The sequence below is a fragment of the Aythya ferina genome (genome assembly GCF_964211825.1).
Source record: "Aythya ferina genome assembly, chromosome: 16".
In the NCBI taxonomy this organism is placed as follows: domain Eukaryota; kingdom Metazoa; phylum Chordata; class Aves; order Anseriformes; family Anatidae; genus Aythya; species Aythya ferina.
The window spans coordinates 11,553,170-11,580,489 of record NC_140315.1 but is presented as its reverse complement, the minus strand read 5'-3'; the positions used below and the strand labels follow the sequence as shown (position 1 = coordinate 11,580,489).

General features: G+C 42.7%; 2 protein-coding genes across 2 annotated transcripts in view; both read left to right on the top strand.

The window, feature by feature from the left end:
- Nucleotides 1-7,536, top strand: part of DHX35 (DEAH-box helicase 35) — a 29,492-nt gene extending 21,956 nt beyond the window's left edge. Inside the window, exons 18-22 of the mRNA XM_084537610.1 lie at nucleotides 438-567; nucleotides 1,293-1,374; nucleotides 1,902-1,973; nucleotides 4,212-4,323; nucleotides 7,201-7,536. Coding sequence (XP_084393736.1) covers nucleotides 438-567; nucleotides 1,293-1,374; nucleotides 1,902-1,973; nucleotides 4,212-4,323; nucleotides 7,201-7,245 — 441 coding nt within the window. The 3' untranslated portion in view covers nucleotides 7,246-7,536. The remainder of the gene's footprint in view (nucleotides 1-437; nucleotides 568-1,292; nucleotides 1,375-1,901; nucleotides 1,974-4,211; nucleotides 4,324-7,200) is intronic.
- The window catches only part of LOC311445464 (protein FAM83D-A-like), a 102,491-nt gene that overhangs the window by 27,730 nt on the left and 47,441 nt on the right, over nucleotides 1-27,320 (top strand). The gene's annotated exons all lie outside the window — the stretch shown is intronic.

Sequence of the window (27,320 nt, the reverse complement as noted above, 5' to 3'; positions counted from 1 at the left end):
AGTTGCAGAGATTCTTGGAGTAAGTGCTGGCTTCTGGAGAAGTAGTGAAAACATTTGAACTAATGAAAACAGTAAACAGAAAAGTTTGTTTACATTTTCAGATTAAAAACAGACTAATTTATGATATAATGCATTTGTGTGTGAAAATTAAATAATTGATGCTTTTCTCTTTGACCACGTGTCAAGAAATGAGGAACAACTATTTGAACATATCCTCACAGTGTTTATTCTGCTGCCATTTAGAAGTTGCTTCAAACATGTTCTGTAATTACTGTTGATTACTAACTCATGTTAGTTGCTGTGTAGGCAGATAATTTTCAGGGAAAAGAACAATAAATAGCGTTGTAGGAGACAAAAACAGAATGAGACCGTGATCCAAGAGAGTTTTTTGTTTTGCTGGAGGTATTTCACTGTAATTTTTTCTTCTCATTCTACAGCACAGCAAGAGCTCTCAGTGGTGTCAGGAGCACTTTCTAAACTACAAAGGTCTTGTTAGAGCTTCTGTTGTAAGAGAGCAGCTGAAAAAGCTTCTTGTACGTTTTAAAGTTCCAAAGAAGTCCAGTGAAGGTGAAAGTTTGCTTTTTTTTTTTTTAAAAAAAAAAAAAAAAACAACTAATAAAATAATAAAAAAAAAAAACACATGTCCGATACGCTTTGAGGATAGTTTCCAAATTGTTAGTCTGCCTTTTGCTTTTCTTGTAACCTGTTTTTCTCTATGGCCTAAAAATAACATTAATTAAAAGCATATTTTTCTCATAAAAATGACTGTAAAAGAGCAACGTAGCCAGTTTTTATGATTTGAATTTAGTCCAGTCTTCATTAGTTAAGTTTTCCAGCAAGAGATTATCACCATTGATTATATATTTAAAGGACAGATTTTACAAAAATCATAAAAGAAGGAATGGGGTGACCTATTTGACTTCTCAAAAAACACATTTCTTTCTACTATGTTCAAAATGCATGGACATTGGGATCTGATTTCCAGCTGTGCTCTGAGGATGTGGGTGCTATGACTAGTTCTCAAAACTTGTCTCTAACTGCTCTGAAAAATCAGACTTCAATGCTTTGCTGTCGCACAAGGTTGCCCTAAGGACTGTGAAACTATCTTCATGGTGGCAACAGTATTTTTTTTCACAGTAATTTTGACTTGCTGTGAAATTGAAGTCAGAAGAGATTGCAGGGTTTTCTTTCAAGCCTTTGCTATCAAAGTTTGATTGATGAATCAAACTTTTTAATTTTTTATTTTTTAATTTACATTAATGTTTGTCTGTCAAATTCATCAATATCTTCAGGTGATCCAGATCCTGTTTTGAGATGCATAGTTTCTGGATTCTTTGCTAACGCAGCTAAATTCCACTCTACCGGTGCTTACAGGTAAATATATGTACTTTCATTACAACTGTTGCTTGGTTTAAAAGTTTTGACTGGATAAATCAACAAATGGGTGCTCTTCTAGGCACTTGCAGTAAGAAACATGGCACTTGATTTACTACATCTTTGAAGGCTTGTGTGTTCAAACTACTTCAATTCTTCTCTCTTCTTTTTGGCAAATATGATTAGAATTATTGATAGCAAGAAGCTGGTACTAATAGGAATTATTTGTGTTAATACAAGCAAGTACTGTGTCTTTGTAGTGCTTCCGAGCACTGAATAAAAGCCTGAAACACTAGTTCTTCATTTAATATAGATAGATTTCTTCTAGATCATTAAACTATAATTTTTTCCTTTTGCCAGGATTTAAGCCTGGTTTCAGCTGAAAGCTGTTCATTAAATGTGAATGTTTTTAGTTTGCTCCAGTTCTTTCGCTGTTGCCATTTGTTAACATTTGTACTGTGGATGGAAGAAACCAAATGTTAAATGATAAATCTGTGCATGATCTGAAATAGTATCTTGCTTTCAAGGACTATCCGTGATGACCATGAGCTTCATATCCACCCCACTTCAGTCTTGTATGCAGAGAAACCTCCACGCTGGTAAGTTAAAGCAACTTGCACTTGCTTTGTGATCTTTAGAAGATGTTTTGAGCATCCAGACATTTTCATGAATGACTTTTTGTGGAGAGAGAGATAAACACAGGTCATGGTTCTCACAGAGATAATTTGGTTGGTGTTTCCCTTGCAACTTTTTGTAGGCAGTATCCAAATAAATCAGGGAAATAAAATGATGTTTAACAATCAAAAAGCTTGCAGAGGTTGGAAAGGAGAGGCAAGTGACCCTTTTAATAGGCACCATGTCTTGCACTGCAAATTGTTCTCCGAGTGGTCGCTGTACCTAGATGTGGCTAGAGTTATGTTGCTTTTATTAAACCTAGTAAGTAAATGTTTTATCAAATAGGTGCTGCAGTACTTGCACTTGGATTCCTGGGAGAGGGCTTAGATATAAATTTCATGATCCAGAATCCTTTGAGATGAGATATGGTTGTTTAAAAGATGACATTAATAGTATTACTTTCCTCTTAGCTGGGATATTACAGTTCCATTTATGCCAAAAATGCTCAGATAACTAGAAATGTGCTTCCAACTGCCAGATCAACATGATGAACCTGATGTATTTGGACTCTTGTCCTGTAGGTGAGAATTTGAAGGGTAAACTTGGCCTGTGTTATCTGTTATCTTGGAACTGGCTTCCTACGCCTTGTGCATATGGTTTGCAGAAGCGTAACTGATTGGAACTTAGCCATTGGTTACATTGGCTCACAAAACAGAAATGAGTCCAGCTCTCACTTGGTGTGAACTGGACCGATTCTTCAGGGCTGAGTTGAGCAGAGTGTAGCTAAAGTAATTTTTGCCAATGAAACCAGCCTGATCCTCTTCCTTTTTGCTATTTTTTAACCTCCTGTTATTGCTACTAAAAATAAGACACAAACTGTTTGAAATGATGAAAAGAATGATTTTCAGATACACTTCTGAAACTTTGTAGCTTGCTGAAGATGACATTCTGAAAGAGGTTCTGTTACGGGAGAGTGACAGACAGTAAAAAGAATAAATTGAGAAGAAAATCATCTGTAAAGAAAATCCAGTAGTAGAAAAGCATTGGAAGAATTCCTTGCTCCAGCACACACCTTCTGCAATCTCTTAGTAGAGGGCTCAAGTACTGCAGGGTTCAGTTTTCAAGTGAGGTCAGAGCAGAATCTCCATCCTAGCCTTGGGCACTTCCAGAAATCAGAACTGTGGATAGCTGGAAGCTTTAACTGGTAAAACCTGAAAGCTCTTGTTTGCTTCACTGGCTGTTTGGTGGCAGCAGTAATTTCTTGGAGCTGTCTTCCAAGGCCATGTGGTATTGTCACTGCCAACCCCAACACCCTACTCGCTAAGGACATCTTTTAAGACAGGGGTTTAACTTACCTGGCAACCCTGCTTTCAGTGCTACTTCTGTCTCAGAGCACCTCCTGTGCTGAGAACTTCAGTTTTTGATCTGTTACGTGTGTTCATAGTGTGTTCTTGCTTCTCTTCCTTTGATTTCTCTTTAGTTGGATTGGTTACCATGAGTCTGGCTGCATTTGGCAGAGAATTTTGGACTCTTTCCTATTTGCTTTGAGAGCAAAATATCAGTTAACGAGAGACCACAAACCTTGTGGCAGCTTTATGCTTATAGAAGGCAAATAACTTCTGGTTTTGGTGACTAACTGTTCAGAGCGTGGGTTTGTGCTTCCTTGGTAAAATTGACTTTCCCTGCAGAAGGTTATCTTCAGAAATGGGTTGCACACTCTGTTCATGGAGGCAGTAATGAATGAGTCCATGTGACCGTTTCTGAATTTCCTATCGGGGTATGAAGGTGATTTCTTTTCCAAATCCTTATCTTGCTTGCTTGCAGACACCGGGGGTAGTCATGCTGTATTTGTGCCCAGCTTGTTACGGGCACAGGGTTTTGGTGCCTTTGACAACCTTCCTCCTGATATTACAGAATAAGTAATATTCTGTCTTCCAAAGGATTTGCTTTAAGTCCCCTTGGCCCCATTATTTTTATACCTTGTAGCAGTCTGTCGTGGTAGTATGTGAAATTGTTTTTAATGGTAGTCTAGAAATTGTTTTCATGTAGAGCACTCCAAGCAACTGGAAGGAAAGAGGTAAGAGACCATACAAGTTATAGACTTCTTTGTGCTGTGAATACTACCTCTAGCAGCTTGTATGAGAAACTATTTAAATATGCCATTATACACCTGCCTCCCTCATTGCTTTATGGTACATTATTTTCTCTTTTCTTTCTCCTAGGGTAGTCTACAATGAAGTCATACAGACTGCCAAATACTACATGAGAGATGTGACAGCCATTGAATCAGCATGGCTCTTGGAACTGGCACCTCATTTTTACCAGCAAGGAACGGTACGGAATCGGCATAAAGCCCAAACGGTACCATTGCTGTATTAACAGCTCTTGTATCTGAACTTTTAAGTGCTTTTTTTTTTTTTTCTGTCATCTATGTAACGATACAAAAATTATCCAACCAACAGGCATGATTTCGAAGTTATAAAATAGTAAATTCTTCCAGTAAATGAAACCTTGAACTATTTTACACTTAAATGTAGGTGGTTGGTATTACTTCTGGGAGCAGCACTAGGACTGGCAGAGGTCATGCTTTTCACAGTTTTAAGTCTCTGTATGCTTTGCAAATGTTTGTGCAAATCCCAGGCCTTCTGCTCATGATTCAGAGCTGCAAAAGTCAGCTCTGATTTGTTAAAACATGAAATGTCAAAGAATAGCTGCTATTTGTGCAAACCTTTATTTTAAATTCTGTAACGTGTGATATACGTAACTATATACATACATAGAGGAAGAAGAAGAGGAGGAGGCCAGGAGGGGATCTTATCAATTCAATCAATACCTGAAGGGAGGGCATGGGGAAGCCAGAGCCAGGCTCTTTTCAGTAACGCCCGGTGGCAGGACAAGAGGCAGTGTGCACAAACTGGAGCACGGGAGGTTCTGTCTAACCTTCAGGAAGTATTTCTTTACTGTGCGTGTAACAGAGCACTGGCAGAGGTTGCCCAAAGTTGTGGAGTCTCCTTGGAGATCTTCAAAAGCTTCTTGGACTTGGCCCTGGGCAATCTGCAGGAGGTGTCCCTGCTTGAGCGGGGGGGTTGGACCAGATGGACCCCAGAGGTCTCTTCCAACCTCAACCATCCTGTGTGTGGTCCTGTTCTTCACAGATATCTCTTAAGTTACCACTTTTTCCTGTCATTCTTTAGCTACTCTGCCCTATGCAAATTCATCAATCAAGACGTATTCACTGATAATATTTAATGCCAATCCAGTTTTCACAATTATCTAAATGTTATTTATGCCAAAGCTTCTGATACCACATTGCATGTAGATACCGTACAGGCAAGATAGCCAAATTGTTCTTGCATACGAGTTTCCCATTGGGATTAATATTAGTTATATGAATTAGTGAACTATTTCCAAAACGCTGAGTGAAAAAATGCACTTGCCTATCAGACTGATGCAAAATGAGATTTGTTTGTGCACATGAGCAGCCAGGTTGCAAAAATGCTTGTTTGATTTATACATCTGCTACACTTTTTTTTTCTTAGAATCTCAGGCTTGCTTTCTTTTACTTCTTGGGTTTTTTGGAAAAAAAAAAAAAAAAAAAAAAAAAAAAGAAAAACATTGTGCTGCATGGATTGTCTTAGAACATATGTATGTGGTTTCAGTGTACACCAGAATTGGCATCTGTCCATACAATTGACTTGAGAGGGTGTTTCTTCTTATTTTTATGAATGCTGAGCTTGAAGAATTCATCTTGGTTATCCAGACATTTGCCGTCTATAAATACATTTATTAAGTAGCTGAGTATTTTTTGCCTTTTACTCTATAATACATTTGACAAAGGTAGTAATGACCCTGCAGGGTAGTCCCTCAAGTCTTTAGCTGCTGTTAGATGCATTCTGCAAGCATGGTGTAGAAAGATGAGCCAATGTTCGTGTTTTATCTCATCTGCTCCTGGAATAATTCATCCTTTTGACTCACATATTTACGTGTTGAAACATCCCATATGTAACACAACATCTCATTAGGAAATGACCTCTCTGTGGGCTAAAACTCAGTGTGAGGTTTTACTTTAAATGGGTGGTGTTGGGAAATGTGATTCAGTGACTCATAGAATCGCTTTTTGTAAGCAAATAAGAGTTGTTTTGAGCTGTACTACCTACCTGACTGAGAGAACATGTTTTCCAAGGCACCATTACCACTGTTGCAGATGCTCCATAAAATCACCTAACTCTTAGTATTGCCATTCTTTAGATTTGATCTGTTTGCAGGATGAAGTAAGCATTGCATTCATCCTAAAGTAATGGAAGTTACCAAAGGTGGTGCTATTTTTGAGGAAAACTTTTTCAAAAACTTATTCAGTTTGGTCAGCCTCTGTTTATCTTCATCAGCCAAAAAGCTTGGATGTATTTATAAAAATGTTTGAAAATCAGATATAAATCTGTTGTGTAAAGGTTTGAATTATAGAAGTAAATTTTGTATATGCAAACAATTGCAAGGCACAAAAATTTATGCTGAATTATAGTCATTCAGACTTATACTGAAGAACACATCTTTCTGCTTAAATATTTCTGAAATCTTAGGATTTTTATTCCTACATCATTCAAACAAACAAAAAAACCCCACACAAATTAGAACTGAATAGATTCTCTGCTAAGACTTTTTCTACACTTTGATTACAGTTTCAGACAATTGTGTTTCATTCCAACTTTGGAGTGGTTTTGGAGGGTGTTCTTCCATTGCGCTTTTTGGCGTGCCTTTTTCTTTAAGAGAAATAGATTCAAAGCTCTACTGAAACTACAGCTGCAGATTTAATGCTTGTTAAAATCTTATACTTCGTGTATGTGTTCCTGGTGTTTGTGCAGATGTATTGTTTGGAGCACGTCTATCTTTATGTGCATTTTCACATGTTGGCAAGTTGCTTCAGCTGGGGAATTTTCATATGCTTGCAGTCAATACAGAAGTACTAGAAGATGCTGTTTTATATCGAGCCAAAATACTATTTGGGGATGCATGTGGGTTTCTTTTTTTTTTTTTTTTTATTTTTTTAATGGATTTCATGTATTTATTTTAGCTTTATCAATAATAAGCAGGGCTTGGGAAGGGTAATATTTGTCTAAGGATTTATCTAATTTATGATTAATACCTGAAAACATTCTAGTTGAACTTTTTTCTATTTGTGGTGTATGTGCTATGAAGTTTTTTTTCTTTTTGCAGCATCTTTCCTTGAAAGCCAAAAGAGCTAAAGTGGATGACCACTGACTTGACATGACTTGTGACAGCAGATGCAGAACCTACCAGTGATCTGAAGCTGGCTACAGTCCATTCAGCAGTTAGTTCATTACCAATTTGATCCTACATAAAGTTAAATGTTTAAATGCCTGCCAGGATCTGTAGGGGTTTATGCATGACCAGTACATTGTAAACCTATGTAGAGCTTGCATTGTGGACATTTTATTCTTTGCCTAATTGACCACTGTTGTTAATCTAGGCATGTTGCTCCTTTTAATAAATAGGCAAACAACAACAACAATAAACAAAAGTAAGAGGACATACAGGACCACAAAAAAGCCTTCAAGAGGGAAGCTGATTTCCTGGAGTGGTACGGCTGCCTTATGAGAGTGGGGAATAGGGTACCCTGCCTCCTATTACCTAGAGCACTGTGACTACTACCGGCCAAACTGAGACTGACTCCTGACAGCAGGTAGCTCAGGGCAAGGAAGTCACCCTTGAAATACAAGGGACTGCCATGGAAATGTTGATTTCATGTTGGACCATCCCGAACTGGTGCAGCTTGTGCTCCCAAGCAGTAAAAGTCTCCTGCCTGAAGATGAGCTGCCACTTGCTTCCTTTGCTGTAACAGTCCTATAGAAAGTAGCATAATATCTAAAATGTCTGATTTCCATACTTGAGAATAGTTATTTGAGGAGGGGGAGGAAGAGAAACAGCTCAGCCTTTCTAAGAAGGATTTTTTTTTTTTTTTCTCAGTCAAGGAACTATATATTTGTTAACAGTTATTCAGATTTGCAGATGGGGCTTTATGTTTTTTTTATTGTTCTTCTTTCTAACAAGAAAAAGCTGTTAGCCTCTTTTGGCTTGGAAATCCCAGAAAATATCATCAGGGAACACGTTTTCTAGTGTCTCATTCAGCAAAGATGAATATGTTCTGTACTTTCCTAAAAAGGAACACTGTGTGTGTATGTATACACACACATATGTGTATGTGTGTGTGTATATATATATATATATATATACACATATAAATAAGAAAAAAGGATTTGTTCTTTGCTGCCTGGGACTGCATGTGTTACTGCAAGAGAAGGATGCTCTGAACACTTCCTGCTTTAACCAGAATTCCATGGCTACTTTTCAGTAAAGAACTGTATTCTTTGTGTTTTAATAAAATAGCTTGTATACATGTATTTATTTTTTCCTACTCTATCAATATTTATTTTAGAAAGGCACAACATATTGTTCTAAAATTTTATTTTTGTAAGGCAACTGATGTGATGAATATTTTGGGCACATTAGCTGTGATTTTTTTTTTTTTTTTTTAAAAAAAAAAGCAAGAGTATGTAAATAGGCAGAAATTTCTATGTAGAGTAAATGCCTTCCTCATAACAGGACTGCCTTGAAAACTGTGAGAGCTTCTTTACTTTATCCTTTACAAACACCTGCAGAAAGACCATGTTCTGTCATGTGCAACGTGTTGTCTGTGCAGTGTCTCCATACTGGTTGCCAGCACAAAAAGATGGACCAGTCTCAACGTAAGCCACCAGCAGCACGACAAACCACGTCACCTTCTTTGTCTTCCCTGGGATCCTCACCTTTGTATTACTTTCTTAGAATGGAAGCTCTTTGGGGCAGGGACTGTCTCCTAGCCAGAGCTGAGAGCATTGCTGGCACTTATTGAACATAATCAACTTGCAGGTTTTTTTCTGTCAAAGGATCAGAGAATGAACTAAATATGAAGACTTTTCAAGTGTCTGTGTCGCTCCGTCCTCTGGAAATATTCTTACAAAAAATAAAAACCATTGAATCAAGGAAGCTTGAGAGTGCATTACTTCAGGCTGACTACAGGGTGTTTTCCCAGCATACTGGGTGGCTGTACGGTGCTGGTCTGGGTGGTGCTCGGCATGCAGAGGGTGGCCACTAGAACTTGCTGCTTTGAGAATTGGGTCTGAACTCTCTTCTCCAGGTGTACTTTAGCCTGGCTTTACATCTGCAAAATTTTCTGTTGGTATGACTGTGACTCCTGCCAAGTTCAGAAGCCAGGAATGTAAAAGCTTTGTAACATGCTGCAAGCAATTGTACTTCTATAAGAACGAGTGCAATATGTCTTATAAACAAAAACAGAAATGGAGACTTGTCTTCACAGTGGGTAGGTAGTTTTACAGACTATGGAAGGATTGCCGGAGGTGCACACACAGGTTGAACACGTAGACTTTATACTAGAGATGTAGGCAAGAATAAGTGTTTTTAGTATCCATATTAAGGTATCTTTAGAGAGAAAGCACTGCTTTCATCAAGAAAGGTGGACTCTTTGAAGGTGCTTGAAGTCAGAGACCCAAAACTTGAAAGGACTGAAAATGTCTTTACTTTATAAAATTGTGGCCTGCAGCTCTCTGCTAGCTGTCTGTGTAGCTCTATGCTTTAAATAACTTTGATTAAGGAGATGGGGCAACTCTGCCTTGTTGTTGGCTCTTTGCTGGATAAACAGTCGGTGTGCTGTTGTGGGGGAGGTTGGAGGCATTTGAAGATGAATGCAAGGAAGTTTATGAAACAGTTTAAGACTTAAAATCTGGCCTGTAGGGAATGATGTTAAAATATCACTCTTGAATTAAAATGCTGTTTGAAATAGAAGTCATGCTACCACTGACAAGGAGATAAATGTTTTTCAGAAGTAAGCCTACAATCCATCAATTTCAAATTACTGAAGTTCAGCGGGAAGTGCTGTCAGTGTTTCTGCTCATGTCATGGCTTCAGTGTTGTCAGTGGTGGAGTAAGATGGTGCTAAATCAGAATAAAAATTCAGGTAAGACATTATTAATTGAAATGTATTTCTTATAGCCTAAAAATAAATTCTGCTAAATGGGAGGAACACAGCCACAGCTCTGTCTGTTTAATTTGAGGAAAGAGACCATTTGTTGACTAAAATTAAAGGTGTAAATACAGTGCTTAGGGAGACTTATCTGCCATTACTTCTTAGTGCTTTAAGATTAAATATTTTTTATGATAAAAAATACTCTGCTTTATGATAATAAAATAATATGATAAGTTATATTAATATAATTGATATGATATTAATATAATATAATAATATAATATTATTAATATGATAATAGAATACATAACTGAGGCATGCACAGAATAGTGTTCTCTAAACTTCAAGATATGATTTTTTTTAAAGATGGATTGATTTTGTGTATATTAGGCTAAGCACTTGGTATATGGGCATGGGAAAAAAGCAGTAAGTCGGGTTGTGTGCATCTTTAATCTGAAAAGTTGTTTATTAGAGTCAGATATCTGTGTGACTCATTCTGGATCCTGTGGTTCAGATCTTTTCTAGCTTGTGGGCAAGTGCAAGCAGTGAATAGTTTCCTGTTCCAGCAAATGGAGAAATAGGGCAGCGATGCTACCATGGGGAGGGTGCATGAGGGAGGACAGGGCTGTAACACGTCAGAATTGTTTTGGTAATTCCAGCCGTGTTCTGGAAAGACATTTCTGACCACAAGGAAGGGCTGGGCCAGCTTCTCGGATTCTGTCAGGAACCCCCATCGTAGGGAATAAAGGAGGGAAAAGTGCAGAGAGGCAGAGATATCTGTAGGGAAGGTGCAAATAGGTGCAAAATTTCTTCATCGCTGGTTCACCCAGTGACTCAGTGCAGTGCCTTGCCTGTTTACTCCTCCAACTGCTGCTGAACAAGTGGTTACTGAGCTGCTGGCTTGCTTGGTGGGAACCTAAACTTCCAGAAGCTGATTAGGAATTAATTAGCTGAGCAGCCTAACTGCGCTTGTCCCCTTTGCGTGATGTCTGTATCTTGTGACAGGATCACTGACCCGCAGTCCTGGAGCTGAGGCCTGCACTGCTGGTTTGCATCCCGCAGCTGCTGGTGCAGGAAGGCAGAGCTGATAACCCACCTGGCCATGCTGGGGGTAAAACCATCCAGGCCATACACTGCCTTTGGCTTTGAAGGGCGATTCTGGTCTGAAATGTAGTTGTCAAAATCTTTCCTGATGTTCCAACTGCTTTCTTTACCAAGGAAAACTCGTTGTGTCTTTTTTTCCACAAGCCTTTCAGAACCCACGCGTTTGGGAGCATGAATATGCGTCGGCAGCTGGTGGCATCCCATCATTCTGGTGAGTGGCCTTTGCTGGACTAGTTCATCACTTCTGAGTAACTCCAGTGAAGGCAGCTTGGAATCACTGTTTATCAGTGTGGTTTCATAATTTTTCATTGCTGTTTATCAAGTGGCAATACTATCAACAGTTGGCAAAGAGTTTGGAGTTAAGTTTTTCTTACAAAAACAATTTGGAACAAACTAGCTGGAAGATGTACATAAGTGCATACAGAAAAACTGACCTTATGTCCAGTGTCTCATTGGTTCTCAGGCTTGCAGAGCTTTTGTACTCGAGAGCTTGCATGTTTTTTTCCTGTCAATAATTGCACCACTCTGTACGATTTCTTGGAGAAATGAGCATTTTTGCCCCAGGCTTGACTGCATTTTGAGAAAAATGCCAGTAGATGGCAGGCGTCAGTTTTGAGTAGTAGTATCTGGGGGAAGAAATAATTGGTCAATTCTCAAAACGTTTTTCTTCTTAAATCAGTTTTGTGATAAATGGGAGCAGGAAGGGGAAAGGGAAACGCTCTTGTGGATATGGGAGAAAGTCAGTATTTCAACGGCAGAGATTAGAGAAAAAGCCCAGTGCTGCGTGCCCTGCTGGTTTAAAAACAACCAAACCCAACAGCCAACCCATAAGTCAATACATTCTATAGCAGGTCTTTCAATTATACTCTTAACCATAAAAATGGCAACTTTTATTGTGGGCCATAGCTGGAGGTTTGGAAGAATGTGCTGGATGGGAGCGTGCTAATAAGTCAAGGAGATTGATGGCATTTGTCAGTGGCTTTTATACTTAGCTTACCCAAGTGACCAACCACAGCTGAAGTTTAAAATTTTTCTCACTTTTTTTTTTTTTTTTTTTGGTGGCAACTTCTGGCTTGAGCTCTCAGATTTTAAATAAAGTTAAATTTTGCAGTTGTCTTATCTAGTAGAGATATTTTCATAATAATGAGTTACTAGAATCCTTGGAGCTGAAAACTGCTGCACATAAGCACTTGTGGTGTGACCCTGCGGTTAGCCAAGCACCACAGGGCCCTTTGCTCACTTCCCTCTGCCAGTGGAATGAGGGAGAGAATTGGGGGAAAAGGTAAATCTGGTGGGTTGAGATAAAGACAGTTTAATAGGACAGAAAAGGAAGGGAAAAAAAAGAAATAATGATAAAAGAATGTACAAAACAATGGATGCACTATGCAATTGCTTGCTGACTGATGCTCAGCCAGTCCCCAAACTGCGTGTCACCAACAGCCCGTTTTATTGTTCCCCATGCCACGGGATGTCCCTTGGGCCATTAGGGCCAGCTGCTCTGGCTGTGTCCCCCTAGGCCTGCTTGCTGGCAAGGCAGCACAGGGAGCTGGGAAGCCATGGGCTCTGTGCAAGCACTGCTCTGCAATATTGGTGTGTTATCAGCATTATTCTCAGCCTAAATCCAAAACACAGTACCATATTAGCTACTAGGAAGAAAATTAACTCTGTCACAGCCAAAACCACAACAGCTCTGCTGTATAGCTGGACAATATTCACTAAAGGTATTTCCTGGTATGTTACTAAGTCTCAGTCTAAGGCTGCACATCTGGGTTATTAGACCTTTCTTCTTTCTCCATACTGTTCTTTTCCTCATTTTTTTTTTTCCATATATATTATTTTTTGTAACTAAGGCATACTGAAATGTTCTTCTAGTTTTAAATTGTTGAAGCTTTCTTGGTTAAAACTCATCATTAACCTGGTTGATTTTCCTCTGTGAAATATTGGACACGTGAAGTCATAGAATATCCTGAGTTGGAAGAAACCCACAAGGATCAAGTCCAACTCCTGGCTCCACACAGGGCCACCCAAAACTCAGCCCATATATCTGACAGTGCTGTCCAAATGCTTCCTAAACTCTGACAGGTCTGGTGCTGTGACTACTTCTCTGTGGAGCATGTTCCAGGGGTCTGCTATCCTCTCAGTGAAGAATCTTTTCCTAAGAACCTAGATATGTCTCCTTTTAGCAAAATTTTGTAAACCTGAAAACCCTAAAGAGAGGCTGCCCATGCATCTGGGCTTGTTCTTCTTACAGGAATGCTCCATGGGTTCTGGACATAGGAACAAGGCTCAGAGCAGGATGAAGAGGCCAAGAAGTCCATGGCATTTTGAGAATACCACTCTATGTCCAAAATACAGCCAGCTCAGCAAAATGTTTGAAGATATGCACACATGGGGTAGGGGCACACTATTTTTTCATAAGTGTCTGCTTCTGTCTACACTCAGAGGCAGGATGAAGTTTTTGAGACGCCCTGTGGTGGCAGGTCTTAGGTAGGTGTTTCCATGATGTGAGGCAGAGCCAGTCTGCCCTCTCACTTGGCCTTTATCTCCTTCCCTTTTTGTCCACACTTCAGGGCAGCAGCAGTTGTATCCACTACAAAGAAATTTCCAAGCTGAGCTGGATCCCATCCACTACTGCAATAAACAAAATCAACAGTTCAGAGCTACAAATCCAGTTCATTTCATGGCAGCATGCTAGATACAATTTCCCACAAAGGAAGCAAAAGTGACTGCCTGCTCTGTTTCAAAATTGCCTTTCACAGGGCTGAAGTTTTTTGAGTCTGCGAGGTACAGAGGTTGCAGTTAGCCATGATGTTGATGATGAGAGATCAAAAACCATCTGAAAAAATCCCTGACTGTGCTTTCTAGGATCGTCATCATGATGTAAGATTTGTGTGTGTGTGTGTATATATATATATATATATATATATATATATATATAACACACATATATATGTATATATATGAAATACGTATGTGTAATATGTATTTCACTTTTGTTTTCATCCTCTTTAGCAGCTCCTGGAGTGCACAGTAGCACAAGGAACAGCACAGGAGGAAAACCTTGCTTGCTATTGGCAGTGTAAGCGCAGGAGACGCCTTCTATGGCTGCAACTGCAGCTCTCACCCTTGCTGAGCAGTGCTCCCAGTGGCCTACTGCTCCCCAGCTGAGTGCTGTGGGGGAAAATGGCTTAGGTGGAAGAGATCCCTTAAACTGTGCATCCTGTGCTACTTGGCTGGGTGAAGTCAAAACTTCCAGAAGGAACAGGACAAAGAAGACAGAATTGCAAAGGCTTCTTGGCTGCCTGCAGGCCAAGAACCAGGTTGTATATTGCAAATACCTGCTGGCAGAAGGATAATCCCATCAGGCAGGGAGTGTTTTGGTGCCAGGAAATGTCCTTTGTGGGCTGGATATTGAGGAACTCCTGTTTTTCTTTGTAGTACCTGATGAGAAACCAGGATTTCGAGCCCTGCTGAAGCTGGAGACCAGCAAATGAATGATGTCAGATGTGGTGCCCCATGCTGGGACCTGGAAGAGCTGGGTTAATGTTCAGGTCTGCTCCCAAGAACAGGACTTGCTTGCAAGGTGGAGTTAGGCTTTCCTCCTTACCCAAGTCTTTTAAAGTTTTGGGAGGCCAAGGACTGTTTTTGAGTGTGTGATTACACACCCAGGTGCTTGGTATCTGGCACGCCAGGGCACAGAACTTTGCAGGTGCCTTTGGGCGCTGCAGGAACGGGGACATGTCAGGGCGTAGGAGGAGAACGAAGCCTGCCGCTGTGTGGGCATAGGCCGGGCTTGTTTTGTGCACGGTGCCAGTCACAGCAGCTGCTCTGACACAGAAACGTGTGCTGAGGCAGTGTGTGGTCCTGGTGGCCACGGGGAGCAGTAACGCCAGTCAGGACACTGACATGGGTGTTTTGTGGCTCCCCGGGGGTGCAGGCAGGGCAGTCAGGGCCAGCAAGGGAAGAGGAGGGCTTCGTCTTGTTCAAAATCACTTTGGCTTCTTGAAAACGTCTGCTGATGCTTGTTTAACCCTTTGCACTGCAGGGAGAGACACTGAGGAGGAGAAGCGGTGCACATCGGTGGCAAGGGATCAATCCGAGAAGCCTTGGAGCCTCTTGCTTTAGACAGAGCAGTGGAAGGCCTCCTGCCGCTGCGTGAAGGGGCCTGCTGGCTGGAGCACTTCCAGAGGTTGCCTCTTGTGGTCCTGGTACAAAACCTGCATTTGTAACTGGCTGGTTGACAGGCTGAGCACCTCCACAGAGATGGTGCCAGGGCTTGGATGTGTGTTATAACCAACAGGGCTCGCTGCAGGCCATGTAGTGGGAGGCCAGCTGTTAAATCCTGCATGTGCCCTTCTCGATCGGACAGAATGTGTTTCTTGCTGTGGGGAGAGCAAGCAGGGTGTCCTTCCTGCCAGCTGAGGGAGCCCATGCGGTCACGGCGAATCCATGTTCCTCTTCCTTGAGAACGCAGATGAGCTGGAGGAGTTTCCACTCACTATGTGTTCAGGCTCTCATCCTGTAAACAAAACATCTGGGAAAAAAAGTGACTTCTCAGTCATCTTTAAATAGCAAATTGTACCACTCATTCCTCTCGGGAACCCCAAGTTCATCACTGGATCTTTTTGGTGACCAGGGTTTGTGAGCATGCGCATAACATGCGCTGTGCAGGTTCCATGTGTGTAGGCACATCGAGCATTCATGTTCGTCATTGCATGTACACTTTTCAATTTAAGTCCTATTTGAAGGCCTCCTGAGGATGTGCTGCACAACAAGAAAGATGTACAAAGATGAGAGAAGAGGTCAGAGTGGAAAATGTTCATCGTTAGCTGACTAAGGAGGGCAGAGGAGGGCTGCAGATCCACTGCTGATACAAACATCTGCTCCAACTCTGCTCTATAGCCTCCTGCCCTATAGCCATACAAAAGCCTTTTCTAGATGAGTCTAAATTTCAGCCTGTTTGTCACCAAGTCCTTTTATGTCTGTTTAAGGGCCCTTACTCCTGTGAGGAGTGGTACGCAGGGGGAAGATGTGTAGCAAGAGCAGATCCAATATAAGAGAACCAGCTGCTCAGCCCTTAGTCATTTGAGTGAAGTTTCCATTAGGGCTGGGAAGCTTTTCAGGAGCCACTGTACCTAAGTAATAATTTTTGGCAAGACAGGTGCTTTAGGCTTTACCAGAAATCCTGCATCAGGTGTGGGGAAAAAAAGAGTTGAGCTGAGCGTTACAGCGCTTTGACCAGGACCTTGATGGCACTCGGGAGCATGTGGAGACAGCCACAGCACGAGAACCTGCTGCGGGTGCAGGTCTTCCCAATGGCTCTCAAGGGAGACAAACCTTTACAGAGGCCAGTTGTCCTGTGAACTGTTTTGGATTGGGATGTTCTTTGAATTTTTACAAAAGTTAAAGGATAAACACTTTGTATCATTCTCCTCCCTCCATTTTTTTTTTTTTTTTCCCCTGGAATGAATTTTGAGTTGGAAACAGAACTAGAACATCTGAATTTAGCTCTTGACTTTGTGTCTCACTCGGGAAATCCTCTTGTATTTCATTTTACTGAAGTGTAAATAGGGGTGAAATTTTATCTCCTACGGCAGTACAAGACTGTAATGTCTGTCAGATACACTGACACCCACAAATGTGATGCTTTCTGGAATGCAGAAATGTCTTTGGCAAGTGGGTTTGTGTGTTTTGAGTTTCCTGTCCAAGGCTAGTTGAAACATTTTGAGAGAAAACCCTTCTAAAATAGGAATTAGCAGATTGCTGACATCCAATACTTTTCAGTGCTTCAGTGCTGACTGATCTCTAAACGCTATACTTGATTTGAGTTGCACTTTTTCCCTCACTTCAATTTCTATTTTATTTTTTTGGGGTTATTTATGTCCCTTGTCACCCTTTAATTCCTCCTTTGTGGGCACTGGAGGAAAAGTAGTAGAGAAAGCAAATCTTCCGTCTCTCCCTTTTCCTAATGTAGTTAGGTGGAAGAAAGCATCTTGCTATGTATGTGTATCTCTCTTCTCCATGCTTTCTCATGGCAGAAAGATGCAGACTTACAAGTGAGGGATACTCCTCATCCTTTTCCATTGGGAGAAAAAAAAAAAAAAAGAAAAAGGAATAGAATTAGGGAGAAAATTCAAAACATGGGTAAAGTTTTAGAATCTTCCATGGAAAAAGTCAATCCTAGAGCAGTTGTGCCACTGCTAGCAAACAGTCCAAGCAGATACATGTATCTGATCCTCTGTGCTGACTAGCTCGTGAGCCAGCATGGATCATCACACTGTCAGGAGGCACCCTGGTGGAAGCCAGCGAGTCCCATGACGCAGGTGATCTGTACATCTCTGTGCAAGCAGGCTGGACTCCATGGAAAATTTGGGGTTATGGCCCCCTCTGCAACTGCGCAGACATTTAGGCTTCTTCTCCCCAGGCTGTGCCGTGCATGCTCCAGTTCTCTGGGCCTTTGTAACAAAATGGAAGTGCCATGTGTGAGGCTTCAGGCATTGCTCATTTGCTTCACTGTGCCTGTGTTGTTTTGGCTGAGTGCTGGTGTGATGCAACTGACGTGAGAAGCGTTGAGAAAGCTCCAGCTATCAGCAGGCTGCTGTTAAAATCTTGGTGCTTGCCATGCTGAATAGGCAATGTGGGATTCCGATGTGGGGCAACACAGTGGCACATGCATAATGAAGAACAGCAAATGAATCAAAAACAATGATTATGAGGAGCAGCTTTTCTAGGAAGTTTCTTGTCTGAGCAGCAAGTATGATTCTGTGGTTTGGAGACTCTTTTTACATCTTTGAAGATTAAATCCCTCCATCACTGTAGTGTAAACTTGCATTAGTTATTTACAGCTACACGCATGAAAGGGCTCTGGAGGTGAGTCAGGGATCTGTGCGGTCAAAATTCTGGACATCTGGCTCCAGTAGTGGACACCACAACCTTGTGTAGGTGTCTAATCTTCTGTGCAATGCAAAGGGACTGTTGATGCTGAAGGATAATGTTCATGACATTCAGCCTGTTTATTGGGAGCCCACCTACGATAGCCAGGGAAAAGTGAGTTTGTATTGGTAGTCCAGCTGGGAGCTCAGCTCTTCGGGACACTGAAAACTCTCCTGGAAATGAGTTTCTAAAATCCCGCAGGCAAGGTGGTGTAGACATAGATGAACCAGTTCCAAAACTGGAAACCCAGAACTCAGACAGCAGTGGCCTGCTGATGTCCAGCAGGGATACAGTTGTGCACATGAGTTATGAGGCCCTTCCGAAGGAGATGAACACAGTCACACCTTTCATTGATGTTTGCTAAGGACATGGAAGACTTGTTGGATTTAGCTCTTGGTACCTCAGCACCATGCTCTGCTACAAAACTCGTCGTGTCGATAGGATTAGACAGACTAGCAGTAAATTCCTGCTGTGTGATGGCTCTGTGTTTGATGCATTCACTTAGCAGCCTGCAGTGGTGCTTCTAAGTCTCCTTCAGCAGAAGGTGGTAAAACTTACTACCTCCGGGAGTTTTAGGATGAAAAGGGGGGCCTCCTAGTATAGGTCAGACTCTTTTGTAGATGGTACCCAATGTTTTATCAGCTCAGGGGAAGGAGTGTGAATGCAGCTCTGCAAGCAGCACCCCATGGAGCAGAGAGATGCCAGCACTTGAGTGAGTACTGCTTGTGGATTTGGTGTAAGGGAGGGCGGACAGAAGAACACTTGGCAGGGGCCTTGGGGCATGGCAGTGACTTGGGGCTGTGTGGTTACAGAGAGAAGAGACCATCACCATATGCAGGGCACAGCATGGGCACTCAGCATGGTGGCGAAGGCTGGGCAGCCTGTGACGCTGGCAGCAGGGACTGCCGGGCTTGGGGGCACTCAAGTAACAAATTGAACGGTGAATATCTTAAGATGACTCTGGTTTATTGTCCAGATCAGGTCAGCGGAAAAAATATTGGGAGACTGAACAAAGAGACAGGCTGCTTTAGCAGATAAATGGACTGATCATTTCGTATTGAGGAACAATCTCTAAAACATAGTTTACTGCGCAGCTGAGGGCTGAAGCATTTGCTGATGCCAAGAGCTACTTCTTTGACCCTAGGCACGCGTGGAATTAAATGGCGCGGTGTTTTTTGATGGTTAAACTCCCCGAAGAAGACACTCCATTTGTTACCGGGGCTCTGATGAAGTAAAGTGTGGTTTATATGTACAAGGCCGGCCTTCAACTCATCTCAGAATGAATGGAGAGGTAAAATTGAATTTTACACTCCTGCTGCTATGATTAATGTGCAGGCTCTGGGATCCAGCAGCTGGCCGCAGGAGGGCAATGCAGGCTCGCTCTGCGGCTGCTGCGTGGGAGCTCGCTGCCCCTGCTGTTTATGCACAGGGATGCCAAACAGAGGGGAGTCTGCATAAATGAATAGATGCTGTAAGAATAAGCCTGTTATAGCAATAAATTCCCTGCGTATCCATCTCGGCACAGCCCTCTGATATGAGGCTGCACCTGACAAAGGAATAAACTTGTTAGATGAATAAAAGAGCACATATATATTAAATCCCAGAGTTTAACGCCAGCAGACAGAGAGGGCTGCACCTAACTGAGGGATGGGAAAATGGGTAAAGCTGCTGGAGGGAAATGCTGAGGGAAATGCTGAAAGGCTGTGCCATGTTGCTCCAGCCTCTAGAGTGGTTTGGAGGGAGGCACAGCAAGACCTGGAGGTTTTCAAAACTTCTCACAGGCAGGAGAGGAACACGCCACCCAGCAGCCCTATAAACGTCTAGAGTCTGCTTTGGGAGTAAAGAATTGGGAGAGACCAGTTCATAACTCTGTTTGGGACTGAGTGGCATTAGCAGAGGCAAGTTGGGAGGCCAGGATCTGTGAAGCATCCTTGTGTAGAGGAGAGGCGAGGAGAGGTGTCCTCTCAGCACTACTTGCCATTTCCCTCTTCTTCCACCCCCTGGGACTCTGGCTTTCCTGCTGGGCAGAGGGCTTTTTGCCTCCGATTCCTTTCTCACTTGTCCCAGTGGGAAACTGAAGCTTCTGTGAAAACCTTCAATGGTAAAAATTGTTCCCTGGCCCTCCTGCTTGACATCCTGGGGTAGTCTTGCTGCTTCATCTGCAGAGCAGTGGTCACCTCTTTCATCACGACCTCCAGCCTCCTTTGTGTGAGTTCAGCTGGATGTCTAATAGCACATCCTCCCTTCTGGCTTGTCCCTGGCGGGGGATGATCTGGCCTCAGTCACTGCTCGGTGCAGCATCTTCCTTTTGCACCATTGGACCAGGTTTAGTTCCCTTTGTTCTGCACAGCAGTACAGTACAGCAGCATTTGCTGCTCTTATTAGTATAGTGGTTTTCCCCAAATTCACTGTACCATTTGCCTAAAAATAGGGAAATTCAAGCCAGTGACCTACAGTAAAAGTACAACAAGGTAAGCCATCACCTCTCACCATCTCTGCATCCCCAAGCTCAGGACATCTACTGGCTAAAAGTCATGGTCACAGGAGAACACTAGGGAAACCTGTTAGATCTGGTCCAGTGAAATCAAAAGACTCCCCCCACTGATATGTCTCTAATGGGACTGAAAAAAACCTGTGTAAGTCATTGTCTTGGGGGAGGGAGAGAGGACTTCTTTTTGTTTTGTTTCTTGATAAGCTGAAAATTTAAAAGTTAACTACCAGGTGAAAACCTTTTTCTTTGCATTTTTCTGTTGGAATGCAAAATCAGAAATTCTGTTTTGGATGGTATGGATATTTTTATTATTCCAGATGTGTTTTTTGTTTGTTTGTTTGTTTGTTTGTTTGTTTTTGCTTTGCTCTTAGTTCATTTTAAATTTAGATACATTTGTAAGTGAAAGTGTCTAAAATTTGTTTCTAAACAGAAAATACTTCTCAGCTAGAGACGTGAGCAGTACTCTGCCCTTACCAGCTGCAGGGGGAAGCACGTGTGGGGTGAGCTCTGGAAATGAGGCTGGCTGGAGGAGTATTACTGTACCTGGGGTATTTCCCAGATATTGAGCGTGGAGTGAGCTGATTCTTCTCGGGCAACACCTTGTTAGTTTTATAACCAGCTACCTACTGCCAGTGATGTGGCTGGCTGTGTTCGTGGACGTGGCTTGTTCACATTCTAACTGTTTTAGAGCAACGTGTGTGGTGTGATTAAATACCCTGTGTGTGCAGGGTTCCCCAAATCCTCTTTGGCTTAGCTTAAGTCTACATCAATTTAGGGAGAGACATTTGGAAGCCATTGGCAGGGCTGCTCCGTTTTCCATACCATGTGAAATGCATTTTGGTTTGCTTTCTGTGATACTGAGATAGAAGGAAAAGTTTCACTTTCAGTGAGGAAGGTAAACTTTCTGGTTATGATCCTTTTTGCCCAACCAAGGGAAGGTGTGCAACTCTAGGGGACAGAATATGTAAGGTTATCATAGAGATCTTTTTAAATGGTTCCAGTTGCAGGAAAAAAACATGCAAAGAACCACAGCTTACTGGTGTAAACCTGCAGCACCCTGCTCTGCTATGCAGCTCAGTGCAAGCCCAGGGATGAGATGACACCTCGATTTGTGGTCCTTTCCACTAGCAAAGCAGTCTGTATCAGGTATGACAGAGTTACAACAGCATTAAAACCCTCACTCTGTTACAAATGGAGCTTTTGGTAGCCGTCAGTCCCTTCCCCTGCATCGGGAGGCACAGCACATGACAAGCTGCTTGCTGGGGCTCATGGCAGGCGGCTCTCACTTGCTCCAGACCCAGGCTAGGCTGAAGCACCTGACAGCAGTGGGGGCTGAGGGTCCCTGTCACCTGGCCACGTTGTTCCCGTCCCCACACGACACTGAGCATGTTCATCCTGCTTGGTGCGTTACGGCCGAGCCTGAGCACGTACCCACCGCAGCTCTGGGGCAAGAGGAGGCTGGATGTAGGACCAGGTGTAGGTTTGGATGGGGCTGCAGGTGGGTTTTGGACATCAGCTTTGGCTTAGCCCCTCTCCTCGTCCCATCCCAGCGCGGGGCTGAGGGCGCCCGGCTGACAAACAATAAACGGCTGAAGGATAACAATGAGTCAGGTGGAAAAGGGAAATTGTTTTTTTGACAATCTGCTAGTGTGGAGGGGGGGGGGGAAAGCCTCTGTAAGAATGAGGAGCCAGGAGAAAGGGGATAAGTTAACATTAAATGGGCATGTGGTGACAGGGGGGGAAATGGTGGGACATCTGGAAATGCAGCAGGAGCCTGGAGAAAATCGATATGAGATAAGCGTTCCAGGGGTAGTGCTGTTCATCAGGTGACAAAGTTAAAGGCAGCGAGCCACTAAAAGTGAGAAAATATCACTGACCCCCTGCAGTATTGATCAAACAGCTGAGACACTCAAGGCCAAAGGCACTAATAAAGTGAGACGTATCAGCAAGAAGTCCATGAGAGCAGATGAGTTGGCTTGCGAAGGTCTTAAAAATAAAAATAAAATGTATCTGCAAAAGTTCTTGTTAACCATCTTCTTTGTCTTGTTAAGTGCAGAGGGGACAAAGCAGCTTTATGGAGAGGCACAGCCAGGGATCTGGAAAGCTTTGGTTTGCTATGTTATTAAGAGGGATTTTGCAAATCAAATGGTTTATTTTCTGGAGGGAAGCAAGGAGCCAGTGATGCTGGGGAGGGCCAGCAGTTCTGCAGGCTGCTCCTGAAAGTGCTGCCAGGACACCACAGGAGTTGACCCAGCTCTGCTCAGGAATCTAACTGCAGTCATGCCCCAAAATGCAGCTGCGAAACTAAATGAGCATCCTTGCGGTGCTCCCTCTCCCTGACTGTAGCAGTGGTACCATTGCTCATCTTCTGCTAGCAATGTCCCACAAAGCTGGAGCCTTAACCTGCTCTTGAATCAGTTTACATATGGAAGATAGGGCTGTTTGTATTGCTGAGTTTCCTCTAATCCCATGTGGCTGAGGGACGCAGGTAATGACAGGTCTATCACAGGGCACAGGCATTTAAATGGGGACCAATAATTCAACGAGTAGATGTGCAGAAACTGCTGTCAAGAGGCACAGTGCTAAGGGAAAACAGGAGAGCCTGAACACGACCTAGTCTGTGTCTGTGTTCTGCAATCAACCCAGTTGTTTTAGAACAAGGTACTCCACAATTATTTTGTCCTAGTATAGGAGAAATTTTTATTTACTATATGAGAGCATGGTTATTTTTTAATTTTTAATTTTTAGAATAATGATATTAAGGATGTAATTTGGAACAATTATTTAGGAATTGCATTGCTGGATGATTTTTCCTCTGACAGATTAGACTGAAGTACAGCCTCACTTGAAATCAAACCTCCCTAGTTTAATTTATAGTTTTTTCTAGAGCAAGTTTTTTTAGTCAAATAGCTGGTACAAAATCTAGCAGGAAACTTGAACTCTGATATTCCAGGCCTTTGGCTGCTGGAAAGCACTGCGCATTCCCTGCACAGCTGCAGGGTGTTTAAATGTTCAGACTCATGGTGGCTGTCTTGATTCTCCTGAGACTTTCCCTGCACCATAGAGTCATGCTGTCTTGCACCTTAGCAGACAGAAGGCTTTGCATTTGTTACTCCCCATCTGTGTGCATATTACTACAGTCACAGACTCACAGCATGACTGAGGCTGGAAGGTACCGTTGGAGATCATCTAGTCCAACCCCCTGTACCCAGCAGGGTCAAGTAGAGCACCCAAGTTCATTCACTGCTTGTGTTCCAGTAATATTTGCATTCTGGAAATATCTGAAGTGAGCTGGGAACCAAGCAACTTCCAGAAACAGAGGAAAGGAGAAACAGAGAGGAAATCTTTTGCTTCAACTTGCAATAGCAACTGTGTGGGGAAAAATGCAGTGAAGCAATTGAAATGAGGTTAGACACCAGTCTGACTAGTTACAGGTATGTGGATTTTAAATGAATAATTCATGGCAGGTTCATCTGGGCTGAAGAAGAAGATTTGCTACTTGAAGAAGTAGCAAATTAGAGGAAGTCCTTCTGTATAAGATTTGTACACTCTAGTAAAGTCTTTGTTGTTTCACATACTTTAGAAGGTACAGTGCAAGTCAGGAACTAAATGGTCTGCTTGATCTTTTCACTGATAAAATTCCCTTTTATTCCAATTTTCAATGTGTCTAGGAACAGGAGTTTCCCAGAACTAGACAGAAATAGCAGAGAAGAGTTTGTTTCAGCTATTTTGAGTTATTGTAAAATTACCCTAGCACTTGCATCGTTATCTGTTCACACAAACAGTTGCCTTCATGCACTTTATTTTACCTGCCTTTACTCTGGTTTTTAAGATTATGAATACTGGGAAAGCACAGTTGCATGGGACTTGCTGTCCTTTTGGCTCAGCAAGAAAAGTGAAAAACTGCCCTTCGTGTTGGCTTTTGTGATAGATGGCTTCCGCTGGCTCTGTCAGCCTGTCTTTCCTCTGGCTTTTGTCCACCTCTCTTGCAGAGTAAGGAAAGGAAGGTGAAGCAAATGCTAACTTGCTCACTTACGGTATGCATGAGATCCCTGTTGTAATGATGATGTACTGTCCTAAAAACATGTGTACCATGAATAATTTTAGCACAAGAACTGCCAAGTCCTCCTGAGGAGGTTTTGTGGGGGGAAGAGAAGAGACCGCAAAGGAAGCTGACAGAGAAGGGGATTTATATAGATTAGCTATAAGGAGGAGAGGTTAAAGTAATTACTGTCTTCATGAGGTTTCTGTATGATAGCAGAAACATCTGTACCTTAAATTCATATTTGAAGGCCCTAAAGCCAGAAGATAGTGTTTGTTGTGATGGATAGGGTTACCACTGGAAATATATTGCAAATTTCAGCTGGGACACGGACTATTTTATATGCAGCAAGGACAGATCGGCAAGCAAAAGGAGATTAATTTAATTAAATCAATGTGCGATCTCTAAGCCTCATAGTAAAATCTTAAATAAAAACTTGGGAGAAAAAATCTATTACCTTTGCAGAGTGTGAGTTGGAACAACTGTTCGTTCAAAAAATGCTGTTTCAATAATTTAACAAAATGTTTGACTTCTTCCTCTCTCCCATTTGACCATCTTTTTGCATGATAGAAAAACTGGTAACCAGAATTTCAGAGGTTTTTCTTTTGCTGTTAGCTGTTTGAAGGTTTGGACAGGTAGTGGCCAAAGCCCCCCTGGAGGAGCCCCCCCTCCAGTCTCTTGTACCTCTGGCCCTTCAGAAAGGGACAATTGTGCCTTTTTGATTGTGTGTCCAGGCCTTTTGTTCTGAACAGATTTCATTACCTGAACTAGGAGCAATTATTAAGATTTTCAAAAGATCAGTGATCTTGAGTGTGCAGCTACTGAGTGTACAAGTGCCTCTTGCAGAAACTGTTAGTTTTATAATCTGTTGGACCTGTTGGGTTTAGTACTTTTACTTCCTAGGAAATCAACAGCCAAGACACTTGGTCAGACAGGAAAAATTGTGAAGGAGCTGGAACACCTGCCAGGACAGCCCTGCAGCAACACATGTACGGAGAGGTACGTGCTGCTGACCTTCAAAAAGCATCACTCCTCTGCAGCAGGCTTCTTCCAAAAATGTCTGAATGTGATTTGTTGTTTACTGTGCTAGCAGGATTGCAGACAGAGCTTGTTGTGTCTACTCTTAAAACAAAGAGGCTTTCCTCTCCTTTAGAGCACCCACCTCTTCATGCAGCTGGGTTGGTGTTATAAATACTGCTACGTCAGATGACTGTGCTTATTGATAAGGGCACAGAGCTCCACCAGGAATCTGTAGCTGATCTCCCTTATGTGTCTGTGACATAATGAAGTATTTTAGATTTTCAGCCCAAATCACCTTGCTGGACCTACCACTGGCAGTGTAAGTAATCCAGCAGATTTCCTGCTGTCACAAGGATCAAGATCATCGATCCCTCCCCATCTTTCTCCATACTGGTTCATCGGTGGTGTTACAACTTCTGTTTTTTTTTTTTTTTTTTTTTTTTTGTTTTGTTTTTTTTTGTTTGTTTGTTTTTTTTTTGTTTGTTTGTTTGTTTGTTTTTGTTTTTAAATTATTTTTTTATTGTTATTTTTATGAGAGACCCCAGTTAGCCAGGTTGTATATTGCTGTTAAGAAGTGCAGGTGAGAGTTTGGTTGTTACATGTGTCCTTCTGGACCTGAAGTCCATCTCCTCCCTAACTTCAGGGGGTGGATTCTGCAGCCCAACAGCTCCCTAAGGGCCTTGCTCCTACTGAGGATTCTGGTTTATTTGTTCCTATCAGACTGTGCTTCAGACAAGCCCGGATTTATCCCGGCAAAGCAAACTCAAGCCTTGGAGAAGTAGCAGTAGGTGCTCTGGCCAAGCAGGCTGATACCATGCCTGTGCCATGGCCAGCTCTCTCCACATTGGCCTCCCAGTTTACCGAAGTTTAGAAGTTTTTTGGCATTAACATCCCAGAAAGAGCTCAGCCTGCTTATTCCATCCCTGTCCTTCCAGAAGCAAAGCTGCGCCGCTGCCTAATTTCCTGCAGACACGGAGCCTTTCGGCACAGTCCCTCGGAAGAGGCAGCAGATCCTCCTGACTTAAACGGATGGGGCGCAAGGCCTGGGCAGCGCCTCGGGGAGGCCGGAGCCAGGAGCGGGATAACAGATGAGGTGCCACCGCCGGAGCGCCCGTGAGCGCCGTCAGGCCTGCTCTCGGCCCGCCCGTTGGTATGGTAACGGCCCCTTATTTAGTGGAACACGCCATCCGCAGCGCCGTCCGGCTATTTGTACTTGTCTAATTATTATTACTCTTTGCATTTTCGTCCAGGGGATGAGTAATGGAAGCGGGTTAGAGGGAAGGGAAGGTGCAGGGGGAAGAGAGCGTTGATTTGTGGGATAGGTATCTCGTCTCACGGAGGAGGGCATTTATCTTGCTGAGCCTCCGCGAGCAGCCCGGGTTGTCAGCCCACGGTGCCCAGGTGCATGAGTGTCACCCACCCTTCTCCTGGTGTCACCCACCCTTCTCCTGGACAGGCTGGACAGCACCTGGGTGGGCACCGAGGCCATGCCTGGTGTTGTTCTGGTCGCAGAGTGGTGCTGGGATCTGTGTTTGGATTTCTAAAGACTTGCCTTGAGCCAGTTGTTTGGAAAGTGAGCCAGCTCCAGGAGGTCCAAGGAGCCGTAAACACTGAAGGCTTCTCAGATCTTGATTCAAGCTGCTGTGCTCATCCTTGACAACTAAAATCTCCCACTTAGCATGATAGTTCAGTGAATCAAACCA